The sequence below is a fragment of the Agelaius phoeniceus genome, chromosome 1, assembly GCF_051311805.1.
Source record: "Agelaius phoeniceus isolate bAgePho1 chromosome 1, bAgePho1.hap1, whole genome shotgun sequence".
NCBI lineage: Eukaryota > Metazoa > Chordata > Aves > Passeriformes > Icteridae > Agelaius > Agelaius phoeniceus.
The window spans coordinates 48,368,545-48,396,526 of NC_135265.1; the positions used below are offsets into that span (position 1 = coordinate 48,368,545).

The 27,982-nt window shown below is 40.2% G+C and overlaps 1 protein-coding gene across 1 annotated transcript in view; it reads right to left on the bottom strand.

Moving 5' to 3' along the window:
- Positions 1-306: 306 nt before the first annotated feature.
- MATCAP2 (microtubule associated tyrosine carboxypeptidase 2) overlaps positions 307-27,982 on the bottom strand; it is a 28,429-nt gene continuing 753 nt past the window's right edge. The window contains exons 2-7 of the mRNA XM_054643836.2: positions 20,275-20,921; positions 11,786-11,929; positions 9,541-9,673; positions 7,978-8,283; positions 7,374-7,471; positions 307-3,427 (exon numbers count right to left, since the gene is read on the bottom strand). Of these exons, the coding sequence (XP_054499811.1) occupies positions 3,266-3,427; positions 7,374-7,471; positions 7,978-8,283; positions 9,541-9,673; positions 11,786-11,929; positions 20,275-20,921 (1,490 nt within the window). The 3' untranslated portion in view covers positions 307-3,265. The remainder of the gene's footprint in view (positions 3,428-7,373; positions 7,472-7,977; positions 8,284-9,540; positions 9,674-11,785; positions 11,930-20,274; positions 20,922-27,982) is intronic.

A 27,982-nucleotide genomic window follows, 5' to 3' on the forward strand; every position in this document is an offset into this window, starting at 1 on the left:
TGGATGGTGCTGAGAATTGCATTGCAGCAAAGAGGCTCCAATGCTGCCTCAGACCATATCCTAGAAAATAGGAGGATAATTTCCTCATGAGCAGCCAGGCCTTCTGACTGAGCAGGGAGAGCCATACCCAGTGTAAGACTTCAGCACACCCTTCATGACTTCAGCCCTAAGTGATGTCTTTGAAAAAGAGTCAGAAAGGAACCTCTTCCACACACAACACAGGATGTCCAAGTTGCTGTAGAGCTGAGGCCATTGGAGAGAGCAACCCTCTGACACAACATGATGTAACACTCCAGTACTCTCATCTCTGTCATTATTTTGTCTTTATTTGTAAAAGTTGTATAAAACGCCTTTCAAAATTGGTCTGGTGAAATGGGGAGGCTTTTCCAATGCCAGCCAGGTTTCTGTATAGGAATAACATAGCAAGACATAGATACACACCAAAGCAACCAAGGCAGACAGCCAGGAAAGGCTGCCAACACAGCACTGACACCATGAAACTGTGCAGTGACATGAGCTCACTGCTGTCCACACACTCCATCACAGAACTTCAGGATCACAACTCAGTAACCAGCCTCTTCACAGTGAAGAACAAAAATTCAGGAAAATTTACAAAAGCTACACTTCAAAATTTGAGACACTTTTACAAAGGAGGAAAGACACATTGCCAAAACCAGAAGCTGACAGCTTCACCTATTGCTACATATTGATGCTGACCACTTCCAGACTCCAAACTTTGCACCAGGCAAATCTATTTCTAGAATAATGAAGAATGGAAGTTTAATGGCACCTACTGCTTTGCAAAAAAGGTGCTGCAGGTCTTCAAGTAAAGCAAAAAGGCCTGTAGTAGTGTTTAGGGCTACAGAGTGTAAAAGAGTCAGGCCTGCAGGCATGGCATTTTGGTAAAAGTGTGACTAGCACAGCCTCCTGGTTTTGAGGACGCATTATGCATGTGCACTTTGATTGTAAGATGCTACTTCTGTGGGAAGAGGAAAACCACTTTGCTTATGTAAAAGTCATGGGAGAAAGGCAGGGATCTCTCCTGTCAGCATAAAATCAGTTCAAAATGGTTCCTTTCTTAAAGGACTGTCCCTTTTGCATATCCCAGGGTCAGCAAAGTGAGCCAGATTTTTCCACAGTGTAGCTCAAATGATCTCTGCCCAGTTTAGTGCTCCAAAGACAGCTTTTGACTGTAATCCTTGGCTTGACTTCAGTCATGTGTGACTTTCTTGCTGTTTCTGGCAAAGGAGCCAAAACCTGGAGCACACGTGCGGGACTGACTGCAAATGGCTCCTGTCAGGCTGCTGCAGCAGCTCTGTGCCTGCTCTGCACAGCTCTAAAACAAAGCTGGGAAGGCCAAGTCACCAGTGATCAAACTAGACAGCCTGAAGCAGGAAAGGAGAGAAAACAGCATACAGGGGCTGAATGGCTTTCAGCTCCTGAACAATACTGACAACACAAAATTAAGGCTGCTGCAAGCAGTTCTCAGTCCCTGCCTTGAAAACAACTAAATTTAGTAAATTTATGCTTGTTGAATGCATTTTCTTTTTCACAGCAGTCAGCCAGCCACTGCAAACAATCTGCAATAGTATCTGAAAGGCAGCTGCTTGTATGGGATTATTCATAAACCTTCAGACCTCTTAGCCAGCCATCACCTTTTCCTCACAGATTCTCCTATGGATCAGGAAACATGTTCTCAAGATTTGTCTGGTAATGTCCTGGTACAAAACAAGGTGGGAGAGTTATTGCATTTGTTACATTAAAGAACAGATAAGAGGGGAGAGATACTGTGGCTCAAGTCCATGTAAATGTGGCGTGGAGGAAATCTTGGCTCCATCTACTCACCTTATCCCATGCCAGGCCTGTTACCAGTGGGCAAGAGCAGCAGGATAAGAAAGGGCAGAAGCCCTGTCCAAGGCTCACACTAGTTTCTGCCCAGCCTCTCTGACCACAGCTGCTTCCCAGGAGCTCAGAGGAGCCCTTGTAAAATTCTGTCTACTAAAACAAAACCCTTTGTCAGAATACTTTGCCTCACCAATTCCATAATACACCCCAATCAGAAAATGTAGCTTATGTAGTAAGTCCTCCTGCGTCATCTAAGTTATTCATCATGTGACTAGAGAAAGCTCTTTGCTGCCAGGAGCTTTCTTTCCTTGGTCCTGGATATAGCACCAGCAGTTAAAACAGAGGTAAAGTGGCTCCAGAGTGGTGCAGCACTTCTGTTGGAACACAGGAATAGGGCACTTGAGAGTTGTCTTCTCTCCCCCAGTCACACTTTGTTTCTGAAATGAGCTCTGCAAGCTCAGGCTTGCTGTAGTGTGGGGGTACTGCTCAAAAATGTGACCTGATCCTCTGTAGGCTCAGGTGATCCAAGGAAGAAATGAGTGTTGCCTGCTGTGCTGGATTGTGGCCCTGTGTTCCTGAATTTATTTACAACCATAGGTCATGAAATCACAGTTTTGCTCGATCCTCCTTCCAAAACAATGCCATGCTGAATTTCCTAGACATGCTACGCTTGTCCTCAAAGGAGGGAGGCCCTTCCCAGAATTCAGCTTCCTGAAACATGTACTATACACATAAAGATGTAGAACACTGTAACTTTCTGAGGGAATGAAGGGGAAAGCTTTGCTACCTGCTTACAATCATTAAAACAGCACTACCTACCTTTTCTCTCTTTTTTAAATGCTAATCCTCTCACTAAAAAAAACAAACCCTGAAACATTTTGTAATGTTACAGACTTCTATCCCGTGGCACAAAGACCTGCTTCTGTGCACTGTTTTTAAACTTTCTGTTTTCATTGCAGTGATGACTAAATGGGAAAGTTATGCAGACAGCAATGCAGCATAATCTACAGCAGTTCTATTGCTATGAACCGTGACAGCTATGACCAAAGATAAGGCAAACAAAAGTGAACTAAGGGAGAATTTCTCCTCTGTCTCCTTTCCTCCACCTCTAAACCTGGGAGGGAAAAGGCAATATATTACAAGAGACAGCACTGAGCACTATACCAAGCATACAAAACAGAGTAGATGGTTGAACAGATCACTGCAGAGGAATTTCTAAGCCAAATTTTACAAAAATGCACAATCCCTTTAAAAAATAATCCATATACAATCACAATGCAAAAGGACATAAAGGGGCTTTTGATGAATTTCACATATTCTGGCCACTCTTCCCTCCCATTCCTCATAAGTCCCTTTTTGCAAGCTCTGGGAAGTCCAGTTCCACATGCTCACACAGTAAGTGAATGGATGTCTAATACTGTTAATTTATGAGATCCTGGAGCTCCTCATCAGTCAGCTCATTGACTTCCATGATCTTTTTCAAGTGTTCCATGTACCGGGCGTGGTCTTGCAAAAAGTGTGGCACCCTCATGTTCTCAATCACAGCCAATCCTTTCAGGCGATCCACGTCCTCATAGGAGATCTGTAAGGAAGGACACGGGTCAATTTAGCAGTACAGTCCCATTGCCTCTCTGCTGCTGCTGCTATAAATTCTCTCTGGTAAGTGAGAAAATGTTTCAGAGGAGGAGAATTTAAAACCTTGGAGAAGCATTTGAAAACATGAGCAACTTGTGTGCTTCAGTGGAAGATGCAAAAGAAGTGTAAATTTAGCAAATGCCTTCATAATTCCTGATTCTGTTTTGATTCAATCAGTGAAAAGGCTTGTAGGAATGTGAATGAGAATCATCTACAGCAGCTGCAGGAATAGAGAAGGAAAGGATGGAGCACATGTGAGTCCTGGAATGTGTTCTCAACGAGGCAGAAAGATTTAGATGAGAATGGAAAAAACACTGTGCAAAAGACTAAGGAACTAGAAAGGGAGGGCAGCACAGGCATGGCACAGGAAGCAGTTTGGGAAATGCATGGTGCCAGCTGACCTGAACTTTGCTGTTTCATTTTCATAAGTAAATGTGCTTATGCAAAGCTAAATTGAAATGCATCTCTAGTAACTAACTACAGCATGAACAATACCTAAGCATCCCAATTTTAGTTTTTTTGTTTACCACATTCAATAGTAGAGTGCAGACTGGGTTTGCCTCATGGTATCAAAGCCTTCTGGGTATTGGTGCTGAACTCTCATTTTGCAGCTATTAGAGGGTCTGGTAGCTTTTTTCTCTAAGGAAGATGGATATGTCTATCTTCATAGTCTTATGATTCTAAAAGCTAGGACTTCTAATCACAGTAGCTCAAGATGCTGTGAATGATAGTCCAGAAAGGATGACTGCTTTGGCTGGGCACAAGCTGCCATGGAAGCAGAGAGTAGGACTCCTTGGGCAGCTGTCCAGTGTGATGAAATTTGTGTGGTTGTCACTTTGTCTCCAAGCTGTGTGTTCTGAGCACCCTGCAGACAGCAGCATATGCTCTGGCAAAGCCCCCAGCCTCGCTGTGCTTCACATGAGCTTTGTGCCAGGTGGCTTGAGTGGAGCCTGCTCCTTCCAACCCTTTTGCCCCATGTTTCCCCTAAGGAGCTGAGCCCTGTAGAGCCTGGTTTCCCTGGAAGCAGCCTGCCCTCTTGGCAGGTGATGGTTTCTACTCAGCAGCAATTAAAGTGCACATGAAGGATTCACCAGTGTGCAAGGGGCACGGAAGGGCTTCCTGCAAAGACAGGACAGTGCAATCCAGATTGCACTAAACCTGATCCACAGGGACAGGTGCATATCTCAGCAATGATAACTAGAACAAAGCCCACAAGGAGAATCAATTTGCATCTGAGTACACAAGTGTGCTTTTCTTGTTGCAAGGACAAGATGCACCCAATTAAGAAAACAAACAGACACCCATGCCCAGGCTTATTCAAGTCACTAAGATACTGCTGTTTGAAGATTGTGTGGCATTACACCTAATTAACTTACTTAGAAGTGGATAGAGAGGAGCTCCACAAAACCATACCATCTCTCAGTCTGGAGACACAGCATCACATGCAATTAAATTCTACCTCTTTTCCTGCCTAAAGAAAGCAAAAGGATCCTTCTCCCCTCATACTTATGTTCAGAGGTTTCTGTTACTGCTGCAAACAAGAAACATGCGTCTATAATCTGAGATATGGTTTGAATTGGATGCATTTCCCCAGTCCTTGCAATTGCTAAAAAATTACCAAAGCTGACATCCTGAGGAGATCAAAAAAAATAACCCCATCCTATAGTGGAAACAGGTTGTTTTCCTTACCACATTTTATTAGTCATTGCACTAGATAAAAAAGACTGAGGCTAAAACAGGTTTACTTATGCTCTTTGTAATGTGCTTGTGTGTTTCTTGGGAAACACAACAGTAGGTGATATTTTGCTGCTTTTACTTTTTCAAACTCTGGTAGTTATTCTAAACTCAAGTGCACCCAATATCTGCATTCTATTTCTCTTTGGCAATATTTGCATGCAATTACCATATGAATATTTTGCAGTGGTTCCTGTATTTGATTCTTTCCTGTGAAGTTTTAAAACTGCTCCTTTTAAGAAGCACCTTTTCTCAGGTTTCAAGTGTTTCCCTTAGTCACTTCTAGGTATGTTGAACAGCTTGCATGTATCCACACCACACTCTTCTACACTGTAAGTAATGTCAGAAGCAACAGGAAGGCAGGACCTGGAAAATGTGACAGCCAAGCTTAATACTCCCTTTGGAACAACCTGATCCTCCCATTCCACCCTAAAAAATCCAAGTAAATCCCCCATTTAAAGTGGTGATAAATCACTGGGCTAGATCCCAGTGCAAGTTTTATGCTTCTCTCTTTCATGAGAAGATATATGGGAGCGGGCCCAGTGAAGGGTCACTAAGATGATTAAGGCACTGGAGCATCCCTCCTGTGAGGAAAGGCTGAGAGCTGGAACTGTTTAGCCTGCTAAAAAGAGAAAAGCAAGCTCACAGGAATCATCAGTGTGTATAAACATGGGAATGGGGCTCTTCTCACCAGCACACCCTGGCAGGGCAAGGGGCAGTGGGCACCAGTTAAAATGCATAAAATTCCATCTGAACTAAAAACATTTTTGTACAATGAGGGTGGAAAAACACTGGCATTGGCCACCCAGAGGAATTATGGAGTCACCATCAGTGGAGATATTCAAAGCCCAGCTGGACATGGTCCAGGGCAAACTGCTCTGGCTGACACTGCTTAAGCAGGGAAGCTGGACTAGATGATGTTGAGATCTCTGCACACCTCAACTAATCTGTGATGCTGGGAACAGACATTGCCCTGATACACAAATTTCCAGCTTGACTGCAGATGTCTGAAGCTAAACCATTCAGAACACATTTTAAGATCCCCTGATTTTAAAAGTTGTAAAGTCAAGCACTTATAAATTATCATACTGCTAGAAATAAATTGCTTGTAGACCCTTAATGTGGGTGCCATGCAATGTGGATCATAGTGGAAGCTGTAATTTTATAAGGAATGACTTAGTGTGTTTTTCCAGTGGCCTGACAACCTGCAGACTCCCTGAAGAGAGAAAGGCATATAGCAGTAAAGGAACTGTGTGTTCAGTGGTTTAGCAGGCAGAATCTGTGTGGAGTTAAGCAGGCTTAAAGCACAAGGAAATTTCAGAGAGAAACTTGAAGACTTATTTGACAGTGTGATTTTATTTTCAAAGCTTCCTAACTTGGTTCAGTTACCTAAATAGCTCTTGCTTATCAATAAGTATGATTCTGACAGTAAAGGGAAAACTCAAATGTGGACCAAAACCCTCTATCATAATATGCCCCGTCCCTTAATCACCCCATTGATTGCTAAGTAGGCAGAAATGTTGGTATACCAGCTCTAAATTCAAGCTCAAGTCAATTTGACTCCCTGTTTATGTGAGTATGAACCCTGCTTAATGAACTGTGAAAGCTTAGCAATCCTTGGGTTTAGGAAGTGTGATAAAATTTCTGCACTTTTTAGGATGAGCTGACGACAAACAAGCCATGACAGTCAGAATGCACCTAAAATTCATTCACATTCTGTGAATGCAGAAATATCATTATTCTGGGGGGAAAAAAACCTCATTTTTAAAAACACCTGCCATCAGTGAGAGAACTTTGAGATTAAATAGTCTTTGTGGTGGAAGGAGGGTGCATTAATGTCAAATGGTTGGTTCCTTTTGTCATCTTTTAGTACCTGTCTTGTTTGGCCAAGGCAGTCTGCTGTACTGCAAGTCAGGTAGTATCCCATAAAGGTAGGAAAGTCTGAGAAATATCACCATAAAATCTTAGTGAATATTGACGTCAAGCTGATAGAAATTTTTAGGACCTCAAAATACTTGCAACTTGTACAGTGTAACTGAAAGTGCTGTACAGACCAGAGAATTCTAGATCAAAGTAAAAGCACCATGACTCATGGTTCATTACAGGCAGGCTTGCTGAAATGATAAAACTGTACCCTTGGGAATAATGAGTTCAATCACCTTTCCAAGGGCTGTCAGAAGATGGAAATCAATGGACTCCCTGTATCTCAGGATTCGGAGGATGCCATCCAAGTACACCTGGTCCTTATTGAAACAGCCTGAAAGGAATGGAGATACATTGCACTCTATCAGTGTTCGGTCAAGGCATGTTCTCAGAAGCCATTATGAGCAGAACAATTTTATTTTCAAAATCTAGATATTTATATCCCTGACTTTGAACACCTTTCCAAAAACTAGCTAGAAGGCAAAACCCACTAGCCAGAAAAAGAAATCAAACATAGAAAATAGGGCCTGTGAATAACCACAGGCAACATTATATCTGTAGAAAGCAGGTAAAACTGTGAGTATGAATTTTTTCAAAGTTTTGCATTTATGTTCCACTTCCACCAAAAAATTTAAAAATCCTTCACTAATTCAGCTTGAAGGTCTCACCCATGAGCACTTTTAGCCTTGTTTTCCATAGCAGAATTCCTGAGACCCCATTTCAGAAAGCGTGGAGTCCGATTTCTCCCCTTTGCAAAGGTTTTACTGTGTGACATGATCTGTGCACATTCTGAAAACCCCCCTGAAGCACAAAACAAGAGAAGACAAACAGGGAACTCACCTGGTTGTGAGGTGTCAGTCCACCCTCTCTTGGCCCGTACGCAGTAATCCCACCTAGTGTTGGGGTCCTTGACAAATTTGCCCACATCCTGGAAAAGCTGGCTGAAGGACATTTGGCTTGCCTGGTACACCGTGTAGTAGAGCAGGGCAGCTCTCCAAAGAAAAGGGTCTTTGCGGAACAGGACGCTGTGAATGCTCGCTAGCCCCTCTTCTGTGGGGTTGATGGGCTTTAACCCGTGTTTCCTACGGCCATTGCGGTTGCACCAAGGCTGGCTGTTGTTGTTGAAACCCCGAAAGTAATGAGTTCCTGACAAAAAAAAAGTAGAAAGAAAAAATAAAATAAAAAAAAAAGGAATCTGGCACTTAGAACATGTTAATCATCCAATGATTGACAAAAAGTTATAAAATATATAAGGAGATACCTACTTCAGAACTCTGAGCTGGTAGGGAAAAGTGAGGACTTCAGTTATGTCTACAACAGACTATTTTGTCAGATATATATATACCATGCAAATATTCACCTGCTAACTGCAAGTGAAATTCCTGAAAATGCTTAAGTAATGCAATTATCAGGAGGACTTGACTTCCTAAATCTGTGAAAAGGAATTTTTGGAAGTCTAACAAGCTGAATTATATCTGGCATAGGCTAGGCATTGTAGGGAACAGCATGAAGGAAAATCAAAGTAAAAGGGCAGAAATGTTGCGTCCTGAAGGTGATTAAACAGCACTACTGCAGCCTTGGAAGATGCTATGTCCCCTAAAATGTGAGTAACAGTGGTTCTAGGCAATTGCAAGGCTTATTCTTCAGTTGCTATTTAGGCACTAGTCAAGTTTATCAATATTTTATGTACTTAGTTGAAATAGATGCACTGAAAAATTTGTAGAAATTTTCCACAGGGCTGGGCCTTGTGTAATGCAAAACCACAGCAATTTTACACCAGTTTAAGGATCACTGGGTAAATTCTTCATACCTAAAGCATGCCTACATTTGCATGCAGTGCAGCGTGACAGACGCAGGTTCTTAAAGTGACATGGCAAGAGCCGAGGTTGAACAGTCACACTATTTTTATTTCCCTTTTTTTTTTTTTTTTTAAGTCTAGGGTATTTTTAAAAAAATTACTCTAAAGAGCAAAATGTCCTTAAGCAATGACAGCACAGAAGGTATGCCCTGGAGCAGAGCCTCTGGGCTAGCATCATCTGAAAGGATTACTCTCTGTCGGCTCCAAGATTCCTTTGGCATGGAACCTCAGTGCTGTAAGTGGGACTGGCTGGTAGGGTTACTTCGAAAGCTTGCTCTGGATCTGACCTAAAATGCTAATGTCCATGAACCCTAGGAATCCTTTTCAAAAGGTTTCTCCTTCCCTTTAACACATCTAAAGGTTTCTCCTTCCCTTTAGGGAAAGAGAAGGTTTCTCTTCCCTTTAGCACATCTCCATCACAGGCTCTTTGGATAGGGATGTTCCCTCTTTCTGTACCTGCCCAGTGCCTGGCCCACCACTGTGCCATAAGTAAGAATGCATGCAAGTACTCCCCAGTGCCTGCAGAAGGGGTGTGATGCTCATACCAATCTCGTGTCTCAGCATGCCCTCCAGCCAGTGCTCGCGCGCGGTGGAGACATTGATGGTCAGAGTGGGGCGGCCGTTCACCACCGTCATGGAGGCTCGCGACAGCAGGTCCTCCGTGAGATGGACCACAATCTGAAGAGGAGAGAGTTCAGGCAGAACTGAAAGAGCTCTCTTCTTGCTCCTGATCCTGCTTTTTCCTCTGTCTCTTCCATTATTTCATTTCTCTCTGGTCCCTTGCCCTCTGCAACTCTGTCTTGTGATCAGCGGTCACCTGATAGAGCCTTCAGAATGAGTTTATCCTGCTCACCTGGGCTACTGACAGAAGCTCAGACTTTATGGGGTGAGTGAGGGTAAAGGTAGACCAACGTGAGACTGAAAAATTTAGTATGGTAACACTGACTAGACTCAAGAGGGCAGGGAGCAATTGCATGCAAAATAAATTAGAGAAAATACCAGTTTTTGAACTGTGTTGAATTATCTTAGTATTACTGAGAACTGAAAAATACTAGATAAGAACACGTAAATTGACTAGGTATCTATATAATTAGCTGCCTGAATGCATTTCAGTTGCAATTCTAAAGCCACTTCAATGAGAGGGGGAAGTACTGTGTACATTTTCTCCTGTTACATGCTGCAGACTTGAAATATTGAAATACTGGCATTGTTTTGTTCTACACAGCAGAATAGCTCTTGCTTTCCTGTTCTCTCTTGGAAAACTGCTAATCAAAACAAAAACTGGCAGAGAAGGAAACTAATGTATATTGATATACTGTATTATTTGACTTAAAAAAGCCTTTTTAAACAAGTGACTGAGAGGGAAAAGCGAAACTCTTTGTTAAAGACTAAGCACCTTTCCCTCTTCACATAAAGCCTAATGAAACAGTTCTGCTCAGAAGAGTACAAGGGAGACTACTTTAAAGAAAGATTACTTTTTTAGTATCCAAAAAAAAGGACCCAGAGATTAAAGGCATGAATATAACACCTCCCTGTACTCAAAACTCACCCTCAGCTTCAAGTTCAACAGCAAACCATCAGTCCCATAAAACTTGCATTTAAGAGGCAGGAAAAAAAGATCAATCCCAAAGCATTTAGATTTAAAGTACAGGTGCCACTTAGCTTTATTAACACCTCTTCAGCTGGAGAGAGTATTTTCATATTTTAGACTATCATGAGCATGATGTATTAACCCTATTTTTGCAGAAAAAGTGAAGTATTTCATTAAGAAGGACATGGGCTGCTGGATAAAGATGTAGGATCCAGCTGCCATGAAGTCAAACCAAGCCAAAAATGAAGAGGGAGATAAAAGTACAAGAAAAGACAAAACATACATTTTTTTTTTCTGCCTGCTCTAAACTGTAGTTTAGTAATCCCACCCTTATAAACCCAGGTAGTCTGGTTATCACTGTCAAATCATAGTCTCACAAAAATGTGTGATGAGTTTAGCAGTTTCTTCTAATAATATTATGTTTACCAATTAAACCTAGTTTCTGGGAAATTAATTTTTGCCTTATGATTCCAGACTCCTCTTGCTCACTGCCAGTGATCTCATCCAAGTCTTTGACTCTGTCATCTGGTGATTTCATCTGGATTAATCCCTTTTTTATACATTCAATTTCATCTGACTTTTCCAAGCAATTTCATGTAACTTCATCAAACCAGTCTTCTAAAATTCTGAATATAGAAAATAAGGTTCTTTTCACAGGGCTCTATAAATTAGATGGTTAAAGCCAGGAAAAAAACAGCACTTAAACCAACTCAACAAGTTCTTTCAGACATTTTTATTCACTTATGTCACTTTCATTTGTGTTGCTTCTTATAAATCACTCTCTTGGGCTGCTGCTTATTTTTCTTGGCCTTTTCTTAACTCTTTCCTTTGGTGTAAATAATTTGATACAGGAGAACAGATGGCAGAACTGATGAATAAATGGAAATGTGCTGGTCTCCAAGTAGCTGAAAAAAGGAGGGAAGGAAGGGTGTTGTTTTTGGGTACTCCCAGAAGAAGAGAATTTAAGAACAAGCATATATGAACCAGGAAACAGGCTCAGAGAGATGACTGAAGCCTTCACAATGAATGTGTGTCGTTTCAATTGTTCACACATTAGACTGGGCTTAGCTATGAGAAAAGTATGATGTGAGGAATATTCTTGTGATTATGGAGGAAAGGCCTCCCAGATGGTCTCTTGGGTCCATCCAATGTCTAAGGTCCACACAAATGTTTCTTTCCTGATCCAGGGCAGGACTTACCTCACCAAGACAGCCTTCTTTCACCATGTACTTCCTGACGTGATTCCAGATACGACTTTTGGTCAGCAAGCTGCCTCCAGTGGCCTGTTCAAATTTTTCATAGCTTCCATATTTCTGCAATGTCCTCTTCATAATGTTAATGGACTGTAAAATGAAAAACCAGCAAATATCAGGGCAATGGATCTTACTTACACTTGTATTCTTTTTCTTCATACTGATACTTGTATTCTTCCTCTCCCTCTCAATCTCTTTTTTTCTTAGTTCAAAATCCTTCTTTTCTTAACTCACTGGTAGTCTCACTAACAGGCTGTACTCATTTAATACATGCTGACACGCTCTGCAATGAATTTATGCCATCTTCAGATGTACATTAATGCCAAAGTATACTGAAAAAAAGATTCTGATCAACTCATCTTAGACCTACATACATCAGTGTGATGATTAGATGATTATCAGTCTAGTGAAATAATATCCATTTTCTCTTTAATTTTGGCAATGTTGTACAACTGCCTTGTAAAACAGTTGTAACAGGTCTCCAGGACATTTGCAGTTTGACAGCATGTTTCTTTTTATGTTTTTCCTAAGAATTTGAAAAAGATCAACTATTACTGTCATCTCGCTTCATTTCTTGGCATGTTCTAATTTAGGAACACTGATTAAGCAGATGTGTAACTATAATTTTTACAATAATACCTCTACCAAAAATGTCTCCTTACAATAAAATCCCTTGTACCATGGGTGTCTGTGTGAGAAAGGAGGAGAGAGAGCAGGAACTTTTATTTACAGAACTTTCATTTAAACTTTTCATTTAAACCACAGTACTTCTTTAAAACCCCCCAAAACGAAGGCCTATTTCATGAGATAAATAGAATAGTATCAACAATTCTCCTAGGAATAGCCACTAGAAGAAGTCCCTTGAGCAAAGCTCAGCACAATGCCCATAACCATGATCTGAACTATGCATATTGAAGATTTTATTGATGGGGTGTGAAATGCTCATCCCTAGTTATCTGCTTTCCAGCACGTCATTTCACACCCTTAAAGGAAAATATGGTATGGAGTAACTTCTTTCCCAGCAACAGTCCAGCTACAGGGAATAGCTTTTTGTCATAGATTTGATAGCAGAAGCTGGTTCTACCTTAAAAAATTAATGTTCTTGCTAAGAAAATACCATTAACATTAAAAGGTGAAAATCTTGCAGACTGAATCTCTTTTTACACTGTACTTATATCCCTTCATGAATGTGTTGTCTCCAGCTATGTAATTCTGACACTGGCAGGTTGACTTTGATTTTCCACAAAAATGTGATTAATTTTTTATCTCTCACAGCTACCAACAATCCTTCTCTAATGTTTTTCAAGTTGAAACTAATCAACCCTGAGTAATTGCTACTGAAACCCGTAAATGACAGCTACACATATCCTTAAAGTCTAATAGCTCTTTGATGAAGGAAATGTCACTTACTGGACTGCCAAAGAAATATTGCACCTAATGATCAGTATTTCTTTGTCTTGTATATTTTTCCAAACCATTTTTTCCTTTTTTTTTTATTACCTATGAATTTTAACTTCCAAAACCATTGTCTGTTTTATAATTCTTTTAGTGTCTGCACATTCTGAGGCATTTGCCTGACCTATACAAAATCCTTGGTTAAAGAAGCGACCTATATATTCCCACCCTTTTCCCAGGAAGTTTATTCTCAGCCAGCAGCCTGAGAATAAACTGTTATTAATGATAACAGTTCTTCACTCTCCTTTGCCAGGTGCCAGATCCTTAAGATATTTATGTCACCTACGAGTTGTTTGGTATATTGGGTTTCTATGAACAATTAATTAACTTTATTAGTTCACTCTGGAAGAAGTCATCTGTCAGTCAATCTTCCAGCATGAAATTTGTCTTCACTATTTGTTGATATTAAATTTCAATTAAATCTATAAGACTAAACACTAACTTCCCATTTAAATTCTAGGATGCCTAAGTTCATTTGAAATGAACCCAGAGGTGGCCTTATCACTCTCTACACCTCCCTGAAAGGTGGCTGTCGTCAGGTGGGGGTTGGTCTCTTTCTCCAGGCAGCAACTGACAGAACCAGAGGACACAGTCTCAAGCTGCATCAAGGGAAATATAGGCTGGATATTAGGAAGAAGTTTTTTACAGAAAGGGTGATAAAGTTCTGGAATGGTCTGCCCAGGGAAGTGGTGGAGTCACCATCCCTGGATGTGTTTAAGAAAAGACTGGATGCGGCACTCAGTGCCATGGTTTACTTGAGGTCTTAGGGCATGGGTTGGGCTCAATGATCTTTAAGGTCTCTTCCAACCTTGTGATTCTGTAAATTCTGTGAAGTCCCAGAGGACTCTCCAACCTTAGCTGGAGTGCAGGCATTTTCTAAAACCACCTCATCACAATGAACAGTGAGAAAATGAGCACTAAACACCTCAAACCTCCTGCTTGGCTGTCTGTAACAGCAAATTCCCCGAAGATGAGACCTCCATGCTATAGAAGGCAGCATGATTTTGGGAGTCAGGAGACTCAAGTTCTAACTCTTCCTGCCTGCCTGCCTGCCTGCAGGCACCTTCCTGGGCTGTTGAAACTTTCCTAAATGCTGTGAGACACTTGAATCAACAGCACAATACAAACAGCAGGTTCTCAGACACAGGTCCTCCTCGAGAAACACAGACCCACTCCAACCTCTCATACCTCAACCTGACAGAGTTCACAGCTTCAAGGGGAAACCTCTTTATGTGCCACACTGGGTAACCCACATCCTGGCATTCCAGCCATATCCAGATAGGTGTTGCAAGTTTGAGCTCCTGCATACTGAGAAAGTTGTTAAGCTTAAGCCTCCTCTTTGCTGAACACATATTCAGAAATTACTAAGAAGGGTGCTCACCCCTATCACCTTCTCTCTTGACTCTGTTTCAAGTGAAACAGAAAAAAGTCCCGAGAATTCTTTCCAAGTGGGCAGGTGTGGCTCTGGAAGCACTGAAACAACAGGGAGAGCCATCACACACAGACACATTGCACAAAAATCCCTAGGGAGTGGCAGACGTCCCTGACACTGGGGCGAGCCCCATCCCCAGTGATGTTCCTGGTTTGGACACTTCTTGCCACAACCACTCCTTCTGGGCGTGTTTCCAGAAGGGAAAAGGTTTGGGAAATGTTTGGTTTCCAGGCACTGACTAAAACACCAAGCCCTTAATTTGGGATTCTGCACCTGCCTCCAAGGTGAGATGATTCAGTCAGCTGTTGCAAGAACTTGCTGGGAAAGGGGAAAATCCAGACCAGCATGCCAGCTGCTGCCTACTGCAGCATCCAACTGTGAGCTAATTTTCCAGCCTCTGGGCCAGCAGGACACTGGTACTGCTGCACTTCCCAAGGCCAAATTGTAAACTCTTCAGCAACAAGTGAAAAAATAGAAGAAAAGAAGAGCTATGTGGCTGTACCAGGTTACTGGTTAGGAGTAATAATTCCTATTCTTTTCAATATTACTTAAAATGTCTGCTTATCCCTCTGATCACTACCAAAGAGTGCCAAAAGAAGTAGCAATCATAAGACAAGCCCCCTTGCACAGCAAACTCTACTGATGCTCAAGAAAGCAATGACACAGAGCATGAAAAAGAGCAAGGCAAGGCTGCTTAACTGACTGGATTAGGTTATGGTGGTGTTGGCTTTCTAAAACAAATTATTTACAGCCAAGTAGGTCTCTGAATCTCAAGTCACCCATGTCCAGCAACTCAGCTCAGTGGTTGAGACTTATTGTAGAAATATGTACTGATAAGACTTCTTATGAGTAGTGTGAGGCAAGCAAGTCAGAGAAGGGTCTCAGTGATCTAGGAGTCAGCCTAGATCTACATTCAGAAGCAGCTCTGCTGCAAAGGAGTTGCAATCTCTGCTGAGACTTGTAAGACAGACAAGGCAGACACACACCATTGCTCTTCTTCCTGCATAACTTATGTGCTGGGGGGAAAAAAAGCTTCCAAGGTGCATAAAAACTTCCAAGGTGCATCATTATGTAACAGTTAGTACCAGGCTGAGCTTGTTAGTTTAATCAACAACCATAAAATGGTGGCTGTTTGGGTCAAGAGGAATGGAGGGAGGAAGGTAAGTATCCATTTCTAGTCCACTCAGGCTGTAGTATTTGGGGTTTTATTTAGTGTTCATAGAGGCTTTTCTTTTGCATGCTTGTTTTTAGTGGTATAAAGGTCACATTTAAGTCATTTAGAGCTAGTAGAAGTATTTTTATTTAAAAACTTTTAAATTACTTTGCAAAGAATTTGAAGTTAATACTCACTGTGTTTTTGTATGAGACTATGCTCTGAAGTAAAGCTGTCTTCCTACTGTGGCATCACCAGAAGTGATCTGTTAGTCCCTTCCAGGGGAAGAGAGATGTTTGTGTCAGACCCTGAGAAGATGTGCCACTTGGGTGGCCTGACATGCTTTGTGATATGTATTAGCACAACTTATCTATAAACCCTAGTTAGCAGGGGAATTTGTTACTAGTGCAGAATGAAGTGCTTTATAGAGACAGTGTCATGTCCTTGAATCTTCCACATGCCTCAGCTGTGACATCACTTGGACATAGCAAAGGATTACTCAGTGTTGAATGCCATGTAGTTTAGCCTTCCAGCTCCACCTAATTTTTTTTCTCCAAAATCTGATAAATTTGCTAATTGTAGGCTACTTTTATTATTGCCTTAAAAGGTGTCACACAAACACTTGCAATGTGGTGTAACTGGTTTATTTATGAATCCAAAACTGCTATACTCTTATGAGTACAAGGGAAGAGGATGTATAACCCTTTTGTGGGAGGATCACTCATTTGATGAAATGGTTGGGGATTTTTTTGTTTTTTGGTTTTTTTTTTAATGTATAAGAAATAGAATTCTTGCTGCCTTGTACAGTTCAAAGAAACAGGGTACTTAAAATTGCAACTTGCTGATTTTGGTTCAGCAAATTGCAACTGTTAAGTTCATCTGCTCTGCAAACACTGGGAACAACTATTTCTAAGTAAATATTGCCACCTCTAGCATCTGAGCAAAAATAATAAACAGTTTGAGTGCTAAGAAACTTCACAATGAGGGTTGAGTAGTTTGAGCCAGAAAACTTTCAGAGCACAGAGCTGCTGCAGTGACCTTGAAACACAGTGGTAAGAAAATTAACTTCTGTAATATCAGATATGTTAATCCTTGTGAAGAGTGCAAATCTGCATGCTATTTTCTATTCTGCAGTTTATTACCCTAAAAACACTGTATTGTGTGACTCATGGAAAAAACCTTATTATGAAGAAAATATCATAATGTAGATATGGCGAAACAAACAGAACACAGTATGAGAAGGAAGACACTCAAACTAACATTTTTCAAATGCATTAAAACTCAAAAATGTTTTCTCTATGTCTGTGAAAATCAATAAAAGTGTTGGGCTGTGCCCAAGGTTTAAAAGCTCTGATTTAAGCAGAGGCATGGTGCAAAGTGGGTGCTCACAAGCCTGTGTGCTCCCCACTGCAGCATTGCTGGCTTAATGGCAAACCTTCAGAGCTCTTTGTCTTTAAAAAAAAGTAAATAAATGGGGCAGAGTGTGATTTGTCTTCCAGGCATATTTCAGTAATGCTATATTAACCAATTTCATAGACCTGCACAAATGCAGAAAGGGGAATAAGAAAACACAATCTGTTTTAATGTCCTAGCAGGCTATGCACAGCTGTGGGTAAAAAGATTTCTGACATGACTGAAAAAGTCCCTAAAGTTCTGAAATGTCAGGTTTTGAGCTCATGTCGCTTAAGTATCCTAAAAGCCCCCTATAAACATGGTGGGTTCAGTCAGTAAGAGCTGGGTTTACAGCTTTTTACTCATAAAAGAGCAAGCAAGTGTAAGTTGCCATGAGCACCTTTTGTAGAAAAAAATAGGAATAACTATTCACAGTTACCAAGGCTTTCTAAAATAAGTGGATGAATAAACAGAAGCCAAATATGCTTCCAAAAAAAACCCCCAACACAACTGAACTGAACCTTCTTGAAGCAAAAAGGATGACTACACACAGCTGCTTTTTTACTGCACACCCAGCTCTTGATACTGTGAGTACTTTTTTTGCAACTGAAGTCACCCTTTCTGAACTTGCTGTAAGATACCTACGTGTTTCTTCTGACAAGTAAGATCTGCGTGAAAAAAAAAATAGCAATGAGGAAAAACAGGAGCTCCTACAATACTTCCTGATTAAAATTTTTGATTAATGCTGCTTTTTCTGGATAGTACATTTGCATGAAATTAAATTCAAATTTGCGTGGAGATGAAAATTTCTAAAGCTAGTTGTAGATAAAAGAGAGAGAGTGACACCTGCTGGGCTTGGAGCTGTGTTAAAGCTGCTGGCTTGGGCATTTTTAAGTGCAAGGTATTTTTGTTTGGTATTTTTAGGAGCTGAACTTTGAATACATGCTTTTCTAATGACTCAAACTAAGTCTTGTGAAACAATTTACATATTCCTTGTTAATTGTCAGAAATATACTTCCTTGAATATTAAATCCTTTACTGCCTTTTATAAAGTTGTTACAGGGCCTTTATTTTCCCATACGTTTTATGGACAGGGAAAAAGGTAGAGTTACAAATCAGAAAAATATTGAGGAATCATTAATTCTTAAAATAGTCAATACTTACACTTATGGGTTTTTGTTAAAAGAAGGGTAAACCAAAGACAGGTTTGCTCCAGAAAATCATCATGCATATAAGGACTTTTAAGGCTCTGCTAGCCCACGCTAAAAGGGATAATTTGTATTAAATTCAGTTTCTCAAATCAGTAGTTGTTGATTTGCTGTCATCTATGTTGCTAATATTGCTAAAAAAATCAAAGGAGAACCTAATTAAAGCTCTAGTCAAGGAGCAGTTTTATTTGTGTCATTGCAATTTAGTTCATTGTTTGGAAAGTATGGAATATGATTTTAAGAATAGAACAGCTGTTCCCTTTTCTCATAAAGAAAATAAATTTTTAATGAAAACCCAGAAACTGAGTTGTTAAAATATACAGATATTTTCAGTGTGAAAGTGGAGACTATCAATACAATGATGATGGGTAACAACACTTTTGTACATTCTTCAGTTTAGAAGAAGAAAAAAAAATCAGTCTGTTCACAAGTCAGGGATGAGTTCTTACAATCCCTAGTCCTTTTAATTCTTGTATCTTTGCCACCAGGAATTTTAGTTTTAAGTGAAATATTCATATTGCAAAGAAGTGAAACTCATGGAATGGCAGGATGTCTTCCCAAGTTAAGTATCACTTGAATATGTAAGAGTCTCTGTTTAGAAAAGCTTGTTCAGACCTAAATAAGATCTAAACCATTAAAAAAAAATCTTCTAAAGCATTTAAAATAGTGAAAGTGGGAAGAATACTGCTTCTGCTACTGTACAGATAAGCACTGGGTTTTGTCACTTTGGCCAAAGTTGAAAGCAGGGCTTTTGCTGTTTAGGTTTTTTGGTCATTCAGGTAGGAAGCCAGGACAGTTACACAGTATGGGAATGTCTGTAGCTATGTTACCAGTATGGCTGTAAGTTATGAAAAACCAAAATTGTCTTCTTAAAATTTACCTCTCTCTGGGATGGAATTTGGCTGCTGCTTGATTGAGTCTAATGTATATCCAAACACCCTTTCAAAGTTGATTAAAACAAAGAACATCAACATGTGCTTATCCAATAACTATGACCTCAAATAATTGCTATCCCCTCCCAATCCCTGTGTCACCAAGAGGATTGGCAGGATTTCTATGCTGCCTTATTCCTCTGCCTCTTTAGGCACTGTATTTTTCCTCTACTGGATGCTGCTTCATTGCCTACAAAACTTTCTTGCTTTAAATTATGTTTCACGTAAACTCATTTAGAAGGAACTGTGCCTTTATCCCTTAAAATCCTGTAAATTTCAGAAAGGTTTTCATTTTTTTTTTAATTAAAAAGATTTTATTTCAGTTTTAGTGGTGCATTCTCATCTTTGATGCATGTTTCAAAGAGCAGGGGTGTGACAGCGTCCACAGGGGTCTGAGGATGAGGGAAGAGATGAGGATCTGACTCCATGTTTCAGAAGGCTTGATTTATTATTTTATGATATATATTAAATTAAAACCATACTAAAAGAATAGAAGAAAGCTAGCCTTCTGATGAAATCCTAAGAATAGAAAAAGAAGGAATGAATAACAAAGGCTTGTGGCTCGGAGAGAGAATCCGAGCCAGTTGGACTGTGATTGGCCATTAATTAGAAACAACCGCATGCGACCAATCACAGACCCACCTATTGCATTCCACAGCAGCAGATAACCATTATTTACATTTTGTTCCTGAGGTCTCTCAGCTTCTCAGGAGAAAAAATCCTAAGGAAAGGATTTTTCATAAAAGATGTCTGTGACACAGGGGAGAATAAGGAGAAATTATTTGCTACAAACAAAGCCAAATACCATCTAGGTGTAGGAAGAAATAATCAATGGAAATGGAGGGGAATAAAAGCAACTCTACCTGCTTAAGAAATCTGTCGGACGCATGGCTGTGCTTAGCTAACACATTTGGCAGAGCAGGGTTTTCATATTCAAACTGAGGATTGTACGTGAAATCCGAGTCGAAAAACTTCACCTTCTCTTTCTCCACGTTGGACGGCTTGATGGCAGTCAGCAAACACAGCTTCTGCCCAGCGGCATCGCCCTGCTGCCCATGGCCTTTGGAGGCCGGGGCCTGCTTTGGCTTAGCGAGGCTGGAGTGCTTCTTAGCTCTGCTCCGGGGCCGGGCCGGCGGGGCCGGGGCGCTGCCGAGGGCGGCGGCCGCGGGGCCATTGCTGAGCAGCGGCGGCTGCCGGGGCCCGCAGCGCCGCCCGCCCGGCAGCGACAGCGGCGCCTTCCCGCGGCTGCCCCGCGGGCTGCAGGAGCGCTTGGCGGCGGCTCTCCGGTGCTTCTTGTGGTGCGAGGAGGGCTGCTTCTGAGCGTGGTGTTTTTTCTCCTCTTTGCTCTGCAGAAGGACGTTGTAGCTACTGGTCCCTGTTGTAAAAATGTCCTTAAGGATGCCAGAAGTAGGATGCTGGAGGCTGTTTTCATTATTAATGTTCAGCTTGTGTACTTCCAGACTCAGGACTGATTTCCTAGAAAGCTCTGTCTTAGGCCAATGAAGTTTTTCTGCATTTAAGGGGAAAAAAAAGGAAATAATGAGGACAAACTTGATTTTCACAAAGTGAAACTAATGTTAAGGACTCAAAACTGCAACATAAAGGAAACACAAAATGTCTTAACTGCAGTCACATCACATTAATCTTGACATCTAGGCAAAGGGGAGAACTGAATGTGTATATCACTTTTGAACAATTAGACTGGGACCTGTAAGGTCCAGCTAAACGAGTGTTTTATGCCTGCATCTCCAGGCATGTGAAAAATGCCAATCACTTGTTTTTAAAATTTTAAAAGTTCAATAGTAATAAAATGGTTATAAAAATAGTAATACAATTAGAGTAATAATAATTTGGACAATTAGAATTAGGACAATATGAGACAAGAGAGACAAAGAGTTACGGACGTCCAGGTACCTTTCTCTGGGCAGCACGAGCCTGAAAAAGGGCACCCGTTAACAAAGGATTAACCCTTAAAAGCAACAGCCTGTTGCATATTCATACACTTCATACATGATGCACAAATTCCATTCAAATACAGGATTCTGTCTGGTCATCGTCAGCTTCTTCCTCTGAATCCTAACAGCGCCTTCAAGGTGGGAAGAAGTTAATTTCTTCTGATGAGAGGGCAATAAATTCTTTTTCTCTGAAAGATTTAGGTGTACTGTGGCTGCTATCTCACTGCAAGTCCTTTCTTTAAAAAAAGTATCCTACATAGCATAGTTTCTATTTTAACATTTTTTATAACCTAAAACTATATTTAACACACTACTTAAGAGAATTAATAGAGCATTACTTTCTAACACAACACATATAATATTCATTTTAGTATTTGCAAAAAGGCAGTCATAAAATACATGCATTTTTCACAATGCACAACTACACTGCTGGCAGGTAAGAACTTAGTTGTTTAAAAAAAAGACTGCAGAACTTCATGAACATCTACTGCTACATTAACAAATGAATAGTTTTGAGCTGATTGATCTTTATCATGCAAGGAAGGCTTTCTGTAAGGACAAAGAATAACTTAAAACATAGGAAACTGCATAGGAGCATGTGAGCAGTGTTTACAGTGAAGTCCCACAGGGATCTGTGCTGTGATACAAGCAGTCTGGTGTGATCTCACCTGCAAAATCTGATTCACAGAGTTTACTCTCAGAAAAGGGTGAGAACATTGGAAAGGGCCAGGCACTGTAAACAATTTTCAACAGTATATGGATAGTAATATATGTTTGAAAGACTTCAGTTTCACGTGTTAATACAGTTTCAGTCTTAATACAGACAATAAGCTATATTTGGAGAGGCAAGAGAGATCAGCTAGTTACACTCCTGAAAAGCCTTAAGACAGTGTGTGTTTCATCTAATCAAAGTTGTTCTACCATAACAGCTGGCTTAAAAAAACACTTGAAAAGAAACATTATAATCAAACTAAGTGCAAGAAGCAAAATAAGGTTTCTTTAATTAAAGTGAACCATCCTTTCTTGCTCTGACCCCTGGCATAGCCTTTGGGGAAGACTGGTCCCTGGTGCAGACCGGCTGCACAGAAAAGTCATTGAGGATTAAAACTGAATTTAACATTTGTGCTGGCTTGTTAGAGAGAAGTGACCTCACTTCACTGGTTCTAACCACCCCCTCCTCTTGACAACCCGTTCCTCCCAGAACATTAGGTGAGCTGAAACTACACATACAAATAAGTTGTGCCACAGAGAAATATTTCCTACATCTGTACCTAAAATCAAAGGATTCACAGAACAGGAGATATAGCTGTGGCATGATTAAAGCCTGCAAAAGGGATTTGAGCTTCATCCCCCAGTTATATGTAGTTGAACTGTAATTACTTTACATACAGTAATTATACTCTGAAGGTAATAGCAGCAAGAGATCATTAAATCCCTCCAAGGTGGAAAAAAAATCAACAGCGGCTTAATTTCGGATTTATTTTCACAATAAAATTCAGTTTTGCTCCCAACATAAGCACCATGACAATGTATTTCATGCTGTTGGATTGGACCTCTGTCAGTTCCATATCAACCTCTGTTCCTCAGCTCTCCCGAACATCCTGCCCTAAAAACCAAAAAGACCAGAGATCCAGTTTGCATGAACATGTGATGAGTGATCTGCAGCCAGGGTGTTTTCTCCACTGGAAAGAAAAGAGGTAGAAGCATTAGATTATTCCCCTTCACTAAAACACGTGTATCCTATGCAAACTCAGTTTTCTTCCATCATAAGTCTGTGAATCCTCTTTCCATGCTTGGCACAGGAGCGTGCTCCTTGGCATTCCTGTTCAAATTCTGTCAGATTATTCTCATCACATATGTGACAACCTGCCTACATGGCTTATCTTGCTCTCCCATGAGCTGTCGTGGTTAGAAACCACAGTTCCCCATCACAAGGAGAACAACTTCAAACTAAATACATAAGAGAGATGCATTTTTTGGATAACAGAATGGGATGACCATGCTCGTATTTCTGGTCTTTGAGACTGACTTCAGACCTGTATCAACTGCTACAGTATGAGAATCCTTACGTTTAAGAAGGGTAAGTGAAAACTAAGGTTTCCAGAATGTCTGAACACATATTAAATTTCTGAGCACATGACTTTGCTTAGGTAGACAAAATTGGACTTGGAAATTACACAGCTACTTCTTAAAATATAGACAAAGAAATAACATGATACTAGAGGCATTAATGCTTCACCTTCTCTATTAACCAGTTCTTAAAAGCCACAAAGAATACAGAAGCCTTAAATTGCTGCTGTAAAGGAACAATTAGAACTAATATCACACAAGTATCTAAGAAGTGATAAAAAAGAAAAAAAATAGCAATTTAATTCAAAGAAACAACTCAAAATGACCTTAAACCACCCATTCCCTCCCTCCCCCAAAGCTTGTGTCAATCTAATACCAAAAACCCATGGCAGCAAGCTGTTAGAGCTAAGAGGTACAGCTGGCCAGTAATAAATGCTTTTATATGTAGACAATCACTGAATGCCCTAAGTCAGAATTCTCCTGGAAGTGTCACAAATTGTGGCTGAGTGCTGAACATGCACTGGCAGGTTTCACATACACATGGCTGATATCAAAAATAGTTGTTCCCAATCTGTAGTTACTTTATAAGCGCAATCTTGTAGCAAAGTGATTTTTCAGCTGCCAAACTAAGTGTGGCTGTCCTTAATTTTCTTCTGACTAAAGGATACTGTTCCATGCCTATTTGTGCTGGAAACCTAGAATCAACAGGTAATCTGGCACATTTGAAATATTATAATAGACAACAAAGCAGTTTTCACAGAAGTCATTTAACTGCTATTCCAAAATTTTGTACAAGTCTTCTGAACATCATTACCAAATAAATGAGAAAAAAATATTTGAGACTATGTCAAAATCATGTTGCAAAGCACCAAATTTAAAATCCTTTCTCTAGTATATTTGTTTAAGCTATAACATATTTTAAACTCACATCTGTAAATCAGACAGCATCAGCCAAATTAAGAATATATTGTCTTCTAGGAAACTTGTCTTACTATATCCAAGAGCTTCCACTGATTAGCAATGCCTGGTGATTGAAAATGAGGTCTAGTATTTTGAATATAAAACAAATTCATTGCACAAAAACAAATTCACTGCCTCCTGAAAACCTGCTTCAGTATTTCAAAAAGTACTGAGATACTGTGCTGCTATAAAGTAGCCAGTTGGAATGGATTATCAACCCAGATTAATTGCATGGATTGCTTAGCAGTAATTCCCAGCTTTTAAATTCTGGATACCATTGGAGAGATTATTTCTAAAAGACATGAAAAAGACAAATTGAAAACCACCATGTTATGGTGTAACACTACGCTGCATACCAGAATACAGATATCACGCTACAGATCCCATAGGTTTTATCTTTTGTATCTCATCCACATGTGCTACATGTGTTCTGAGAAGTACAAATCTGAATTTCCTGGCTTATTTCTGTTTTTCCAGTAGAAAATTGTCAAAGAACATATGCCCCGGGCTCTAGTTACCTTTGAGAACCTCCCTCATGTAATTTTTGTACCAGGATTCTTTTCATTGTTCTCATTTCCTAACACTCAACAGTCACAAAGCCACAAGCCCTTCAGCAATCAAAAAAAAAAAAATCCAAAACCCAGAACAAAACTAATATAGTCTTTTCCTAAAAGATTCTCTCCATCACATTTACTTCCATTTATTTATACCTTGTTCCTTTCTGCAACAACACTAATAAAAACATGGTCCTAGAGGCACAGGTGAAATATTACATGCAACAATCTGCCACATTTGGAGTGCAGTGTGATGGCAAGGGATAAGCAAGGAGGGGACAGAAGGGCTGCCTGTCCCCGTTTTGTCATAATTAGGATACCCAAAAACAGAAAGCCCTCCTGTTAATGGCAACTTGGTCTGTCTTGGGCTTAAAGAGTAGACCTCTACCACTCTTGAGTGCAATGGTGTTCAATGTCTGCTGTCCTATAAGCTGGGCTATCAGGGCAGCCAGGCAGCCAAAGACAACTACCCCTGTGAGTCTAAAGAATCTCACAAGAGAGCAGGTTGTGCCCTAGCCAAAATCCCCTCATTGTCAAGAGATCAGTTGGAACTGGCAGTACTGGACTTACTCCATCCTGCAGACACAAGTGCACTACGTGTCACAGAACGGTTCAAAATACCACAGAATTTTGCAGAAAGAGGAGTTGTATCTGTAACTTCCATTTATGCACAAGTAGCTATTCCAGTGTCACGGCAGTACTAGAAAAGGGATGGAGTCCATGAGTGCTAACAGAGAATATGTGGGAACCACAAATTTCATGACAATTCTGCACTTATGAAACACATTCTATGTATAAATTGCATCCCAGTTACTAGCCTGCAGCCTTGCGCCACTGCAGACACTGCCTAATCTTGTCAGAGGTTATTTGTTAGAAAAAAAAGTTAGATTTTTATGTTATATTTAGGAGCCAGGTCATATTATTGGTCTCTGTCCTTTAGAAACTAATGGATTGAGCTAATAAGTCAATAATATGCATGGTAAAATCCCAGCGTAAGCATTTTTCTAGCCTTTGCAGTATGCTGTATAAATAATACCTTCCTCTAGACAACAGGGCAGCTACTATCCAAGCAGCTTCTTAAATACCTGTTCCACAGGTGGAATGAGGTTAATGACAGGTATTTGTGGCACAGATATCCCTGTCTGGCTAGCCTTGCTCTAAAATAGCAGAGAGCTCCTGCAGTTTTCAAGCAGCTGTCACTCAGGTTACATATGCACAGTGAACAAACCCTGTCCAAACTCCAGGTGTGATTAAGGTGGTTAGCAAACATGTTCATGGAGAACTTCCTCCTATCCTTGGGATGTAATGGTCTGAGCCACTACTTTCATTTTTAAGATTACCATTACCATGTTAGAATATGGCTGAGTTTCTTTTTGCTGAAAATCAGAAATCATTTCAAGGCTGACTTCAATTTTCAGATTTATATGAATGCAAATAATGTATGTGATCTATCTACAAGCAATAGTTAAGTTTGAAATTGTGAGATGAGAAGCAACTACACGGATGTGACAAGTAAAATTGTTCCTTTGATACACTGTGCAAAGGTACAACTACCTTTACAAAGGTAAAGAATTACAAAGAAATGTTTATCTCCCATATTCAGAAAATTTGAATAGATTCACAATCCCCTGTAGTTTATGGGCTCTAGACTATGGCTTGTCTCTGCAGACGGCTATAGAAAGAATATTCTGAAGAAAGCATACATAAAGTGCTGTATACGAACCTGTAATGTTCCACTGCCTCCCAAAAACTGCAGGCTTGTGTTTGTGGCATAACTGAATCTCCCCACAATCCTATATTCTATTTCCTCACCACTGGAAACCCCTTTAAAGTTTAAAAACACCAGTTTTGAACAGAAGCTGTCAGGCAACTTGAACTAGAACACACTGGAAGCTTTGTCTATGATTGAACACAGTTTAACAGCAGAATTAGGCAATGAGTTTCTGTAAAAACACTGACATTGAGTTACTTTCTAATTTCACAAGCATCTTAGTTATTAACTAGAGCCTGTATAATATTGGGAACTTTTACATTTAACCTAAGACTCTTTTTTCTCCTCCCCTCCCAAAATATCCACCTATTTACTTTTCTCCTGTAAAGGTGTTATCTGTCATCCAGCTTTTAATTCTGAGCTCCAAAACCAAGGGCAGGTTTCAGATATCAGCCAACTTGTATATCTCATTAATTAGCTGTCAGTGTTCATAAGTAACTATGCATTTTTAAGGATGATTGGCAGTTTGGATTTTCTTCTTTAAAATGACAATGCTATTTGAGATGTACTCCTTCTACCAAAAAAAAAAAAAAAAAAACCAAACAAAAAAACCCAAATGTATGGACTGACTTGCAAGCAGTTTCCTGCACGTTTACTTCTATATTGAAATACAGTATTATGTAACTGACTCCAAATTTGGGCCCTTCAAATTAAATTACATGGGCACAGTAATAATCAATAAAAGTGAAGACTTGGCTCTAATGAAATCAAGCAACAAACTCCTACTGATGTAATAAACTCAGGATATAATCACAGAACACTGATTTACAGGCAGACCTGCACAGGATGAAACTCTCATCCAAGCAGGTCCCTGGCTTCTACTGCAACACAGGTGCAGTCAGGAATATTTGATGGAGGGATATGGACTCAAAATAACTATTTTTCACAAAATCTCATCCTTTAAGATTGCAGTGGCTATTGCACATCTCCAGGGTTGCTCTGATCGATCCCATGGAACTTTATTTCTGTTCCCATTATCAGAAGTAACATTCCAGTCATATCCATGCACAGATGGAACAGCATATCAATTATGCAGAGAAAGAGTAGCTGTAAGAGATCTTAATTATGATTGCAAGGGTATTGAATTAAGACACCTCCAGCAGATTTCTTATAGATAGATTTCCCCGTGGAAAAGTAACATTGGCTTGAGCCAGCTGAAGTAATGACACAAGAAAGGATGTCAAATTTAAACAAGGAAAACATCTGTTTTCAAGCATCAACTGCATTGTACACAGCACAAGAAGCCAGTTTTGTGTGGCAC